Genomic DNA, 12,709 nt, shown 5'->3' with positions numbered 1-12,709 from the left:
AAACATGATTGAACAAGCTTTGTGGTGTGCTGCTCGAAATTTAAATTACTATCAAACCAAACACCAAGGTTCTTTGCCACAGGCTTAATGTGATTTACTAGGGAACCAGCAGATGGCAGTATTTGATTTGCCATCTGCTGGGACCCGATGACCAGGATTTCTGTTTTGTCTGAGTTCAGCTGGAGGAAATTATTTGACATCCATTTTTTAACTTCACAAAGGCAGTTGTTAAGTGAACTCAGCATTCCAGGGTCTGTGGATCTGACGGGCAAGTATATTTGTGTGTCATCAGCATAAATATGAAAAGAAATGCCATGTTTATGGATAATATGTCCAAGGGGAAGCAGATACAAGGAAAACAAAATGGGTCCTAAGACCGACCCCTGAGGCGCACCATATTTAACTGGACAGAACGAAGAGACATAGTTGTTTACAGACACGCAATACTTCCTAAACTTCCTGGCACCAAATTACTTCATTGATGATGCGATAATACTACATAGCTCGTTGTTGAGCCCAAACATGTTACCGCGGGGGAAATTACTTCACCGCGCGAGCCCTAGAGAGAATAGTAAAGAAATGAAAAATGTTTGTGAGAAACAGCATAAAAAACTAAACTATAAAAGAAAATATTAAAAGAAATGTGATTAAAAGGAAAAAATAACAAATGAAAATCAAAAAGAAGAGAAGAAGATGGTTTCTGGTCACCATTTGGATTCTCCTGTTTGTAGAAAGTCTTCAGCATCTCTACAGCTTCTTCTGCTCTGTGACCTGAAACACACTGAAAACACACACACAGTAATGTACACCATGAGGTCAAAAGTCTCCGGACAGCCGAACATGTCGGTGCGAAACCATGAGCACCAAACTGCTGCTATCACAGACTCTACTCTTCTGGGAAGGCTATCCACCAGATGTTGGAACCTGGCTGCAGGGGCTGAAATCACCCACAAACATCACAGTGTAGTACTCTCCAAACACAAAACACACAAACAACAAACAGCAATTGTACAAACATAAATAAATAAAAATACCAGGGACAAACAGACCTTGAACGTTGTCCCGGTCTGAGGTAAGTTTTCAGAGGAAACGTCTAGAACTGAACCGCAGCCTCCAAACCGCTCGTTGCTGCAGCCGTACACAACCACTGGGATATCTGACAGCTGGTAAAGGAACAACAGCTGTCGACACACACACACACACACACACACACACACACACACGGGTTGGGGGAGGATACAGAGGAGGCGCAGGGCTGCAGCACACATGATGCATGGCTCTACGGTGACGTACAGGGCCGTTCGCTGGCACACGCTGCTCACATCCAGGCTGCTGCGGCGACACCAGTCCAGGAGCTGGTCCAGGGCCACCATCTCAGCGTGGCGAGTCGGCTAACACACACAAACAGAAACACACACAGGTTAGGTGGCACGTTCTCTTCGAGCTGGATATACCTAACGCCAAACTCCCTTTGAAAATGAAGGTTTTAAGAGCTCCTGCAACCATCCTTTTATTTTATCCTGCTGGATAAAATATCAGCACTGTTTATAAATACCGATAAGTGGAACTTTAAATACCGAAAGCTTCAGTGGTCAATATTCTTTCTATGCACTGTGCTTGTGTAAAGCACATTGAGTTTACCAAGTTATCGTGGTGGTTTGGTGACTATACAAGCTTGTGATTTTACTGACACGACAGCAATGTTATAACTGACAGATTTCTACATGGGGCTCAACCTTAAGTTTAAGTCTCACACATAAAAACCATAAAACAACTGGAGTTTGTTTAGAGACAGCACATTACTTAATTTTTCCTACATTTTTGGTTTCATTGACTTCGTTCCGTCCTTTCCCCACAACTTCATCATTGTAGACCATCAGACATCCAACCGGCACCTCGCCATTCTCCAGAGCATCTTTGGCCTGCAGCAAAACATTTACAGCAGGATAACACACAGCAGCTACACATGTAGAGTCAGAAGGTTTAAACAGAAAGAGAATAAAACGGTATAACATATATACAGTATATATATGTTGGCCCTCTGTGATGTTATCAGGAGACACAGCATCTCTTTCCATTGTTGTGCCACTGTCACACAACTTCACATGTCTCCTGATATCATAGGGCCATTTTTTAAAGTATTCTAGATATTAATTTCTGATGTCATAAAACTTTTTACAGTTCAACCAGGATAAAACTGAAAGACAGAGAAAACTGGTCACAAAATGTATGTCCCATGGACTTATCCAAAGCCAACAAGCCTAAACCTCATGTGGGGTTTGCAACTAATTCTTTTTTTTAAATCACTTCATAAAAATTACTAAACTGGAACTATTTCTCTCTCTGAGTGACACAGAGAGACTAAAGCACACTGGACCGCTTTAATGATCTCCTACAGCCGACTCAGAAGCCAGCAGTCCAACTTCTTAACAGAGCCCGAAGAAGAGAACACATTACTGTTTTAAAGTCCTTACATTGGTTGCCTCTCAGTTTCCATATTGAATTTAAAACTCTTTTACTTATTTTTAAAGCACATAGTGGTCTTGCCCCGCATATATGTCTCACATGCTCACAGTGTATGAGCCTGTACAGCCCCCTCACGTCCTCCGGCCCGAGTCTGTATGTTGTTTCAAAAGTGCAGGACTATAATGAAGCAGCTTTTATGACCTGACCCGCTGGAACAGTCTGCCTGAGGATCTGAGCAGCTGGAAGTGCTTAAAAACAGCCTGGCTATAATTAAAGAAAGTTCTTGATTATTCACTTATTTTATTGCATTTATGTTGTAAATTGTTATTCTTATTTTATCTTTTATCTTGTTATTATATTTTTTAATCCCACTCATAGATTATATCTTTTTAATCTATTTTATTTGGATTCTAGTCCAGCTTTTATTTCACTCTATCATTACAGCTTTTATATCAATTTTATTGTGTTTCATTGTCATTATTTTCATCTTTGTTTTGTCTTTTTCATTAATTTTATTTCACTACTGTTTACACTTGTTCTTGAAATCTTTAAAAACAACTCAAACAAAGACTTAGTCAAAGTTACTAGGCTGAAATGTTGACAGATTATCACTAACCATGTCGAAAGCGCTGGCCATCCACGTCTCTATTTCCTCATCACTCGGGTGGAAACTCTCCGCCGAATCAGCTTTACTGCCCTCCTCTCTTCCCATGGCAAATACTACTACTTAACAAAGGTCATATTATTATTTAATGAAGATTTATAGATTATTTCTTCACTGTTTTGCTACGATGGTGTCCGCTGTAGTTTCCACGCCATACAGGTACACCGGCAGGGGGAAGATAATACGGGACGGACCAGTTCCAGACGTGACCGCGCATCACGCTTTATTCTGTGCGTCAAGTCGATTACAGTTGGCTGGATGTACACCGGAAATGCGGATAAAATAAAAGCATAATTTATTAAATGTATTTTTCAAGCATGGAACCGTTTTCGTCTTGCTCACGTGTACAGGTGCATCTCAAAAAATGAGCAAATCGTGAAAAAGTTCATTTTTTCCCTTGTAATTTAAGCCAAAAAGTGAAACTCTCAGACCTTTTTTGTTTTAACCTTGATGATTACAGTGTACAACTCATGGAAATAAAAAAAAAATCATGTCTAAAACTGTTAGAATATTAGAATAAAGGATGTAAAATACAGAAATGTCGACCTTCTGAAAAAATGTTACTTTATGTACTCAGTACTTGGTCGGGGCTCTTTTTGCATGAATTACCTCAACAGTGCTGCGTGGCATAGAGGCAATCAGCCTGTGGCACTGCTGAGGGGATATGGAAGCCCAGGTTGCTTTGATAGCGGCCTTCAGCTTATCTGCATTGTTGGTCTAGTGTCTCTCATGTTCCTCTTGACAATACTCCATAGATTCTCTATGGGGTTCAGGTCAGGGGAGTTGGTTGGCCAACTAAGCACAGTTATACCATGGTCAACAAACCAGTTAGGCTATTAGATTTTGCCAAGTCTTGCTGGAAAAGAAAATCAGCATCTCCATAAAAATTTGTCAGCTGATGTAGGCATGAAGTGCTCTAAAATTTCCAGACACTGCATGAACCAACGACAGCAGACTGGTTGTGTGTACTGAACCAGATTGAGAGATTAAAGGCTCTTGTCAATTCAACATTTCTGTGTTATTCATATTTTTGAGATATGGATTTTTGATTTCCACGAGCTGTAATCGCCAAGATTAAAACAAAAAATGAAGCCTGAAATATTTCTCTTTACATGTAAGGAATCTAAAATATGTGAAAGTTTTACTTTTTGAATTCAATTATGGAAAAAAAAAAAAAAACTTTTTCACAATGTTGTAAGATTCTGAGACGCAAGAGTCTATATGAGCTCATAGGCTAATTTGTCATTTTGACCATGATTTTTTCATTCATTGTGCGCTGGTAATGAAAAGCATGTAAAATGAGGGAGTCAAAAACCATGTTTAATTTTCACATCCCATAATTTCTTTTGCATTTCTGTTGTAAAACAGCCAAAAGCTCTCTTATTAGAGGTGAGCTCTGGTGAGTTTTGCACAATATAAGCATTTTAGTGTCTCTACTTCAACTCAAATTTATCTTTATCTCCATCTTCACCATACATATTGAAATTCTCATTGCAACATGTCAATGTAAAGAAGAAATAGGACAATGTTCTTCACATTATCAAACTGCATTTATTAAACTTTTTATATGAAGAATGAGAATCCGGCAAATTTAAGAAGTATGTGAACCCTTCGGAATTACCTGAATTTCCGTATCAATTGGTCATAAAATTTGATTGGAGCTTCATCTAAATCACAACAATAGACAAACACATAAACACAAAATTAAAATTGATGTGTGGTTTTAATAGGGCTGGGGAGCTGTAACCAACACCTCCAATTGTCTCATTGACTTGACTCCAGGTTGACTGACTGACTGACTTTAATATATAAATAAAATAACTTCGATCAACGAGTAACAAGAATTTGAAGAAGATATGTTTAAGGTATTTTAGAAACAGTGTTTCTACAAAGTCTATTTTTCACCAGAGAGCACTGACATCATTATTTTTTATATATCTTGGTCGCTTGTTCATGACTTCAATTACATGTAATCGTCATGAAGCGCTGTTTAGAGCTCAATTCGCGTTTTATTTTGAAAATCCTAACCGGAAGTCACATAATTTGCTCGGCCTGCTTTGAACGACGTGCTTCGGCACTTTTGACAGTTAGCATTGTAGCTAGGTGTTGCTAGCTAGCTGAAAATCTCCCGATAAAATGTCCATAAAACAGTCTGCGCAAAGTTAAAACGACGGTGTGCCGAGAACTCATCACTGTCCAAGGATGTTTTCATCCGTCTGGAATTTTGTTAAACGCCACAAAAGGAAATTAATTTTCACCGGAGCTGTAGTTGGAGGTAACTAACGTTATTCACTGGTGTGCTTCTGAGCTAGCTAATAACTTTAGCAGCTCACCTGACTCCATTGAAAAAATATGAAATATATCATATTTTCTCACTTACCGGTAGAATTTACGCTTTTGAAAATGTATAATAAGAGCTTTTAGGAATCAAGCAGTCTGTAACTTTACTTCGGCATATATATTATGCACCAAGCAGTATAACTTCCAACTTAACGATAACGTTAACTCTACTCAGACAACTCACCAGGTGTGACGTTACTTTAACCAACATTATAAGGTTAATAGAAAAGAACTGTGGAAGACCAGCCGACACATTTGACTGAAAGTAACGCTGTATCGGGTGTCTATTGCGGTAAAAATAATTTGTCTATTTACTTATATTTTATCTGAGGATTTGTCAATAAGCAATTGCAAGAAAGTTGAAAGAAGTTTGGCGTGACGTTCCAAACATGAGGGCAGCACATATGGCCTCTAAATGTTTACACACGGTACTTAGTTATCGCAAAGCTCCTGTAATGTGAGGATGTGAACATTGGATTAGAGTGCAGGTTGGCCAGGTGTTGTCTTATCAAGTGATAGTTAACCAAGCAATTAAATCGTAGCGTTGAAAGTCATTGATAGGTTGGATTTGTCTTGATTTTGGCACTCAGAGTTGTCATCATAAAATGCCTAAGGAAAGAAAGTTTGAATGGGTTTCAGGCTAAATAAAATGGAGAAACACACATCAGAAGAAGTGTGTTGTTTTTTTTTACCGTGACTTCTTTACATGAAAAGGATCACATTTAAGAATACAAATAAAAGACTATGTTCTGTTGGCAGCATCTATTCCAAAATATATCTTCAGCAAATTGCTGGTGAACCTACATGCAGTTCAGACTCATCTTGAAGTGTGATTGATGGCTAGGGGTTATTTTCTGTGCTTTGTATTGTAGTACTACTTATTATTTGTTGGCAATCCTCCCCTAGGACTATACTTCCTGGGTAAATATGCGCAGAAGAAGATTAGGGACATCCAGGAGAAGGAGGCGACGGAGTACATCGCTCAGGCCAGACGACAATTTCACTTTGAAAGCAACCTGAGGACCTGCAACATGACCGGTAATGACTTTACGCTTCTCCTTCTGTGTAATTGATTGAATGATTGAACATAAATTAAATGGTGGTAAAAAACAAATGAACAACAAAACAAAACTCTGTCATTTCCAGTACTTAAAACACCTGTTTAACCTCTATTTGTGAAAAGGAGTTGGAAGAAGTACAACATATGCACTTTAATTTAACTTTAATAGTGCTTTTAAAATCCTTTTGGTTGCTGGTAGGAAATGTTTACAGATTGCTCATTCTTGGTTTTTCACATTAAAACAGTTTGGATTTGACTTTTTGTACTCTTAAGTGTGTTTTTGTGTTGCAGTGCTGTCCATGCTCCCTCCACTGAAGGAAGCCATCATTAATCAACTGAATTCAGAAAGCCTCACTGCACTACTCAAGACCAAGTGAGTAGAAATGCCTTTTGCTGTCAGATCCAATAGATCAGATGATTTCTAATCCACTTGCACACAATTTTACACATTAAGTTCAAAGCTAGCAAAGATTTTCTTCCTTCTATCATAATTTTACCCAAATATTCGTATATATTAGGTGTTTTTCAAAACCCATCTTGAAATAGAAAGTTTGCTGTGAAGTGCAATGTGAGTCGCAAAACGGTAACAATGCTTATTCTTCTCTCTGATCATCTCACAGACCAGCCAACAAGCTGGAAATCTGGGATGACTTAAAAATCATCAGTAAGTTTTGTTCTTCACATCAGACGTCGCTAAACAGTCACCCACACTGTAGTGTCACTAATCTTTAAACAATCCCTTAAAATACTCACAAATACAGAAGAATTGCCGACTTAAATAGTTTAGTTTTTTTACTTGAGATTCTAGAGCCAACATTCGATCACAAACGTGTGAAACCTGTTGTCTTGTTCAGGTTTCACTCGCACCATCGTGGCGGTGTACAGCACCTGCATGCTGGTGGTTCTGCTGAGAGTCCAGCTGAACATCATAGGAGGATACCTGTACCTGGACAACTCTATAGGCAAGAACACGACGGTGAGGAACACAGCATGTGTACGCCTCTTTCACTTATCGAGCCTGTAAGATCACAGTAGTCGCTGTAATGCAGTGATGTTAGTTTCTGCTGTTCACGTTGTGTTTAAGGTTGTGGAGAAGTAGCTCTGTGTTTCTCAGATATTTAGTGCTATGACTTCCTTATCTTGTCCATATTATTCAGTTTGAGACAAATATTTGAGGTCTCAGCTCAGCCTGCAGCTAACGGTTATTTTTCATTTTCAACTAGTCTGCTGATTTTTGTCTATAAATGTCAAAATATTGAGACATGTCTGTCAGATGTTTCAGGTGCTAGGTGACATCATTAAATGTCTTGTTTTGTCTGACTTATAACCCAAAACCCAAAGATGTTTAGTTTACGATGATATAACAATCCTCACATGAGAAGCTGGAACCAGCGAATGCTTAATATACGACTTCAATCAGCTCATCTAAATTAATAATTTACTAATCAATCAACCAACCCACCATCCATTGCAGCTCTAGTCTAAGCAGTAATTTTTGTCCTGCAGATTTATCCTAGTAGTCTCATGATAAAATCAACAGTTATCCAGGGTGTCTTATGATTGGTTCCTTCCCTCCATATAAAAACCTTGCAACATACAACCTTTGCTTGGAAGCCATGAGTAAGTGTAAACCAATGAAATATCAGGTAAGTGAGGAAAAGCTGTTTGATTTGAAAGGAGGGTTTGAAGATTGAATTTATGTTTACGCCTGCATAACTTTACCACCTGAAATAATTGGTTTAAACCTTAAACCTCTTAAACCTTAAGCTTTCGTCTCCCCCTTCTGACAGTGACAGTAATTACACAACACTTTCAACATGAGCTTATGACGTATAGGCTCTGCCATACTGAGCTGCATCACTGCAGGGTCACCAGCGTGGGAATGTTGCCACAGACAAGATTTAAAACCTCTGGTATACTGTGAATACAGAGAGATTTACCTGGCAGTGATCGGCTCAATCAGCATTGTGTGAACTTGTTTGGTGAGGGCTTGAATGTAACTGATGTTTATTTATTATTATTAAATGTAAAACTCCTGCACTGTAGTTTTAAAGTTTTAGTGTTGCAAAGGAAGGTTTGCGGGGGGTTTCAGTGGGGTTTGAAAGGCTCAAAATGTTCGAAGCTTTTGTTTAGAGCTGAAGTTATATCAGAAATTTCTATGATATTTTAGATTTATTTGTGCATGTATTTGTGGTTTTTCTTTCAGACTCCCCTGGCTCCCCCAGACGTCCAGCAGCAGTACCTGTCTAGTATTCAACATCTACTGGGAGATGGTAGGATGGTGACTCACACACAGATCTGATAAGAGCACAATGCTGTTTAACCCTCTTCAGCCTTTTTTACCTCGCTACACCAGTCAGTTTCTTACACCTGCACTTCTGACCCCTGTCTGTCTGCAGGTTTGACAGAGTTGATGACAGTAGTGAAGAAAGCTGTGCAGAACTCTCTGGGAGGGTGAGTGCCTGTACTTAATGATTATTTTTATTTGCAGTAATATTTTTTTGGTTAGTCTTTTAATTGTTGAAACTATAAAATGTCAGAAAATAGAGAAACACAAGTTGCCAGAACCACAGGGGACATTTTCAAATCACAACCAACAGTCCAAAACAACCAACATATTCAATTTACAATGATGTAAAACAGAGAAAAACAGCAAAGCCTCACATTTTGGAGGCTTGAATGAGAAAATGTTTTGCTTAATAAGCGACATAACATGTTCAATCAATGATCTAAATAGCTGTTGATTCACTTTCTGTTGGTTTCCAGCATGTCTCTGAAGCAGAGCCTGTCTATGCTGGAGTTGGAGCAGCAGTTGAGCTGGATCAGGGCGGAGGTGGAGGCCGGCTCTGAGCGGCCGCTGTCCTGGTACATGCTGGCTGACGACGAGAACGCGCTCGCTGACCAGGTCGCCACACAGAGAATGATGCACGGCAATGTTCACAGATAAAACATCTGGGTATTTAACAAACACTCTCTTCTCTTCTGTCCAGGCGTGTGGGTTGACAGAAAACGACGCTGTGACCATCAGACTGTTAAACGAGACTAGAGACATGTTGGAAAGGTAAACACCATAGAGTATTTGTTCGTCATCTGTTTGTACACTTGTGTGTTTTGTGATTCTGACGTGTGTTCGTTGTGACTCCAGTCCAGACTTCACTACCGTCTTGAACACCTGTCTGAACCGGGGCTTCTCTCGTCTTCTTGACAACCTGGCCGAGTTCTTCCGCCCACCTCCCGGTGACTCCGCCCCCAGCTCTGCACCTGATAGGTCAGCTGTTTGACTGACACAATAGATACAGCGAAAAATAGATGCAGCTTCAGTTGTTTGTTCAAAACTACTTCATCACCAATTATGTGTGATATTAAGTAACAAAACAAATCATTTACCTGCCAAACCTCTCACCAGCTTTTCAGATTCATGCCAGAAACCTTTATTGTCCAGTTTTTTTTGGTCACTGCTGCAGAATGTTTATTGTTGTTGAAGTCCAGGCACAGAGCTTGACATTGACCTCTGCATAACTCTTTTGCGTCTGTGTGTCCAGTCTGTCCGCAGTCAGTCTGCCGCTGGCGAAGATCATCCCCATCATCAACGGTCAGATCAACACCATCTGCAGCGAGACTCCCAGCCACTATGTTCAGGTGAAGCCAGGTTTCAGTCACACACAAACATCTTAGTGGAGAAACAGAGAAACCTTCAGCAGAAATGGGACGCTGTCGTTCACCTGTTAATATTTCCGTTTGTGTTCTAGCATTAAAAGATGGTGAAATACTCAACCAACCAAATTTTAAAGCCAAGTAGACTTGTTGCTAATGGTCCACAGCCAGCCAGTTGGCACAAAGCAGCAGTTTTGGTGTGTTTGTTTTGTGATAATCAAACAGATGATCAGCACCTGCAGCTCTCTGATCAGATAAGAGTAAATATGTTATTAATGTGCACTTAACTCAACTAAAAGAGAGGACAAAAGATCTGTTACAAAACGTTAACCTCCTTTAAATGTGGTTTTGAGTTGTTTATTAACAACCTTTTTTATTAACAACCTAGTAACAACCTACCTTTTTGGTAGTAGCAGCGAGTATCAGAAACTGCACCAAAATAAAATATCAAAACCTGGCATCTAATGTCTGGTCAGATCATAATCTTCTTTACGTATTCTTTTAACAGTCAGTATTTAAATAATATGTGCATTTACATTTTAGACATTATTTTATTCAGGCAAAGTTACTGCTACCTGTGTTCCGATATTATTTCTTCTTTAGTTGAATTATAGGAGTGGTTTTATAGGAAATGTTTAAATATTTTGCTCATTCTGGTATCAAAACTTTAAAGTTGTTGTATCAGCAATACCCAGCACTACTGACTCTGTAAATATTATGTTAGTTATTGATTATTTATATATATATATATATATATATATATATATATATATATATATATCCTGTATTTTTGAGCACTTTAGACAGAAGGCACAATGTGACATTGTTACAACTGCAGTATGATACATTAGTTTATTATCCCCAAAAATACTGATGGGTGATTCTTTATCAGGCAATATATCAGATACACATCAAGACACATTAAGCAGAATAAATATGATCAGTCTTTTCTTGTCTGTGTATTACTTCTCTGTCAGTATCTCAAACTTTCTGTCGGTCTCTCTCTCAGGACTTGCTGATGAACGACCAGGTAAAGGAGTTTGCGGCCAACGTTTATGAGACGTTCAGCACGCCGCAGGAGCTGCAGAAATAATCAGCCAAGCATGATAAGAAGAGGGAGAATTCAAGAGGAAGAAAAGAGGGATGGAAACAAAAATTATATAATTCCTGGACTGTTAATCCCTCCTTTCTTTTCATGAGACACTTTTCTCCCCCCAAATCCTGCAGACTTTTCACTCTGAAATGTCCGCAACGGGAGCATCTGTGTCTCGTCTGAACGGCGCCATTTTGGATTATTGAAGTGGTGGAAGAAGAAAAGACTTGTGGTCGGTTTGTAGTCACAGCAGAATCTGTATTTAACACCAGGGGCCGCTGCATCTTGGGAATTGCAGCCATATTTAACCTGATAATGCGGTGTTATTTACCATAAGGTGGGAAAACACACTGACACTGTCAGTGTGGTGAAGGATCGGTCACTACCGTTCAGAGCTGCTCTCCACTTTTTCAACAAGAGGATACTGAAATATATTCAGTTTATTATGTTGCAGATTTTAGGATGATTTTCCACTTTCCATCAGCAGTGGTGTTTTATGTCTGGTCACGTTTCGAGCTGTTCGGTCTGCACATTGGCAGGTTTTAGACATCAGAAGAGTTTACAAAGAGTAAAGATTTTTTTTTTTTTTTTTTTTCACAACTTAATCCAGGTGGTAGAGATGTGTGTGGGCTGAGGAATACACGGTGGGGATTTGTTTTCTGTTTTTGCTAATATTCAGTGATTTTATATTTGACCATTTTTGTATTTTCTTGTCTTGTTGGTAGAAAAAATCTGCAGCAATTTGTGGGATAACTTCAAACAAAATGTTGTATTAGCAAAACCGATGTCACTGATTCATTTGAAATTAAATATGTAGTCTTAACAGCAACTTATCAGAGGAGGAGGACCTTTTTAAGTGGTCAAAATCTTATTTAATAAAACACCAATATTAACAAATTTGCATCAGTCCAACTGCAGTTTTGTGTAGTTGCTCTTTTTCCACTCAAAAACACAGCCCTTCACTTCTTCTCGGGCAGAGTGGAAATGTCACCCATGAATTGCATACAGACTTAAATGTTCTGAAAACAAGGAGCTCTGTTCTGATATCAGTCTATTAATCTCTGTTTTGAAGCATTTAATCCAGGTGTCTAACCTGGAGAACCTATTTTCACAGTGTAATTCCTTTTTTCCCCCAGAAGGTGTCACTCTTCTTCAGCTGGTGGAAGAATCCCTCTGCGTTGTGATCCTTTTATCTTTCTTTATATGAAGAACTTTACTAAAAAGTAGAAACACAACACTATTCCAGCCATGATCTGTGGGTCAGTAACGTTAAATGACTTGCTCACGGACATTCAGCTTACTTTCTAGTTTGCCAAGACATGCTGTTGTTGGGATGTCAGCTCTAGTAGCAGGAGAGTTTTGTGTGCCTGGAGCTGGTTTGCTGGTTCTGGGTCCGTCTGGTCCTCTCTGCAACTGTAGCGACAGATTGCTA

General features: G+C 39.1%; 2 protein-coding genes across 2 annotated transcripts in view; one reads left to right on the top strand and one right to left on the bottom strand.

The window, feature by feature from the left end:
- adat2 (adenosine deaminase tRNA specific 2) overlaps window positions 1-3,344 on the bottom strand; it is a 5,233-nt gene extending 1,889 nt beyond the window's left edge. The window contains exons 1-5 of the mRNA XM_046061618.1: window positions 3,083-3,344; window positions 1,818-1,922; window positions 1,241-1,391; window positions 1,050-1,156; window positions 709-781 (exon numbers count right to left, since the gene is read on the bottom strand). Coding sequence (XP_045917574.1) covers window positions 709-781; window positions 1,050-1,156; window positions 1,241-1,391; window positions 1,818-1,922; window positions 3,083-3,178 — 532 coding nt within the window. The 5' untranslated portion in view covers window positions 3,179-3,344. The remainder of the gene's footprint in view (window positions 1-708; window positions 782-1,049; window positions 1,157-1,240; window positions 1,392-1,817; window positions 1,923-3,082) is intronic.
- A 1,847-nt stretch (window positions 3,345-5,191) lies between these two features.
- On the top strand, window positions 5,192-12,174 carry pex3 (peroxisomal biogenesis factor 3). Its single transcript, XM_046061591.1, has 12 exons — window positions 5,192-5,405; window positions 6,377-6,508; window positions 6,822-6,903; window positions 7,151-7,194; window positions 7,385-7,506; window positions 8,737-8,803; window positions 8,930-8,984; window positions 9,297-9,435; window positions 9,521-9,591; window positions 9,676-9,798; window positions 10,073-10,169; window positions 11,194-12,174. Exons 1-12 carry the CDS (start codon window positions 5,333-5,335, stop codon window positions 11,275-11,277), a joined length of 1,089 nt encoding a protein of 362 aa, XP_045917547.1. The 5' UTR covers window positions 5,192-5,332; the 3' UTR covers window positions 11,278-12,174.
- The last annotated feature ends 535 nt before the right edge of the window (window positions 12,175-12,709 follow it).

This window comes from Micropterus dolomieu, linkage group LG10, assembly GCF_021292245.1.
Source record: "Micropterus dolomieu isolate WLL.071019.BEF.003 ecotype Adirondacks linkage group LG10, ASM2129224v1, whole genome shotgun sequence".
In the NCBI taxonomy this organism is placed as follows: domain Eukaryota; kingdom Metazoa; phylum Chordata; class Actinopteri; order Centrarchiformes; family Centrarchidae; genus Micropterus; species Micropterus dolomieu.
Note: the sequence above shows the minus strand (reverse complement) of the source record. Positions and strands in the feature narration are given on the sequence as shown.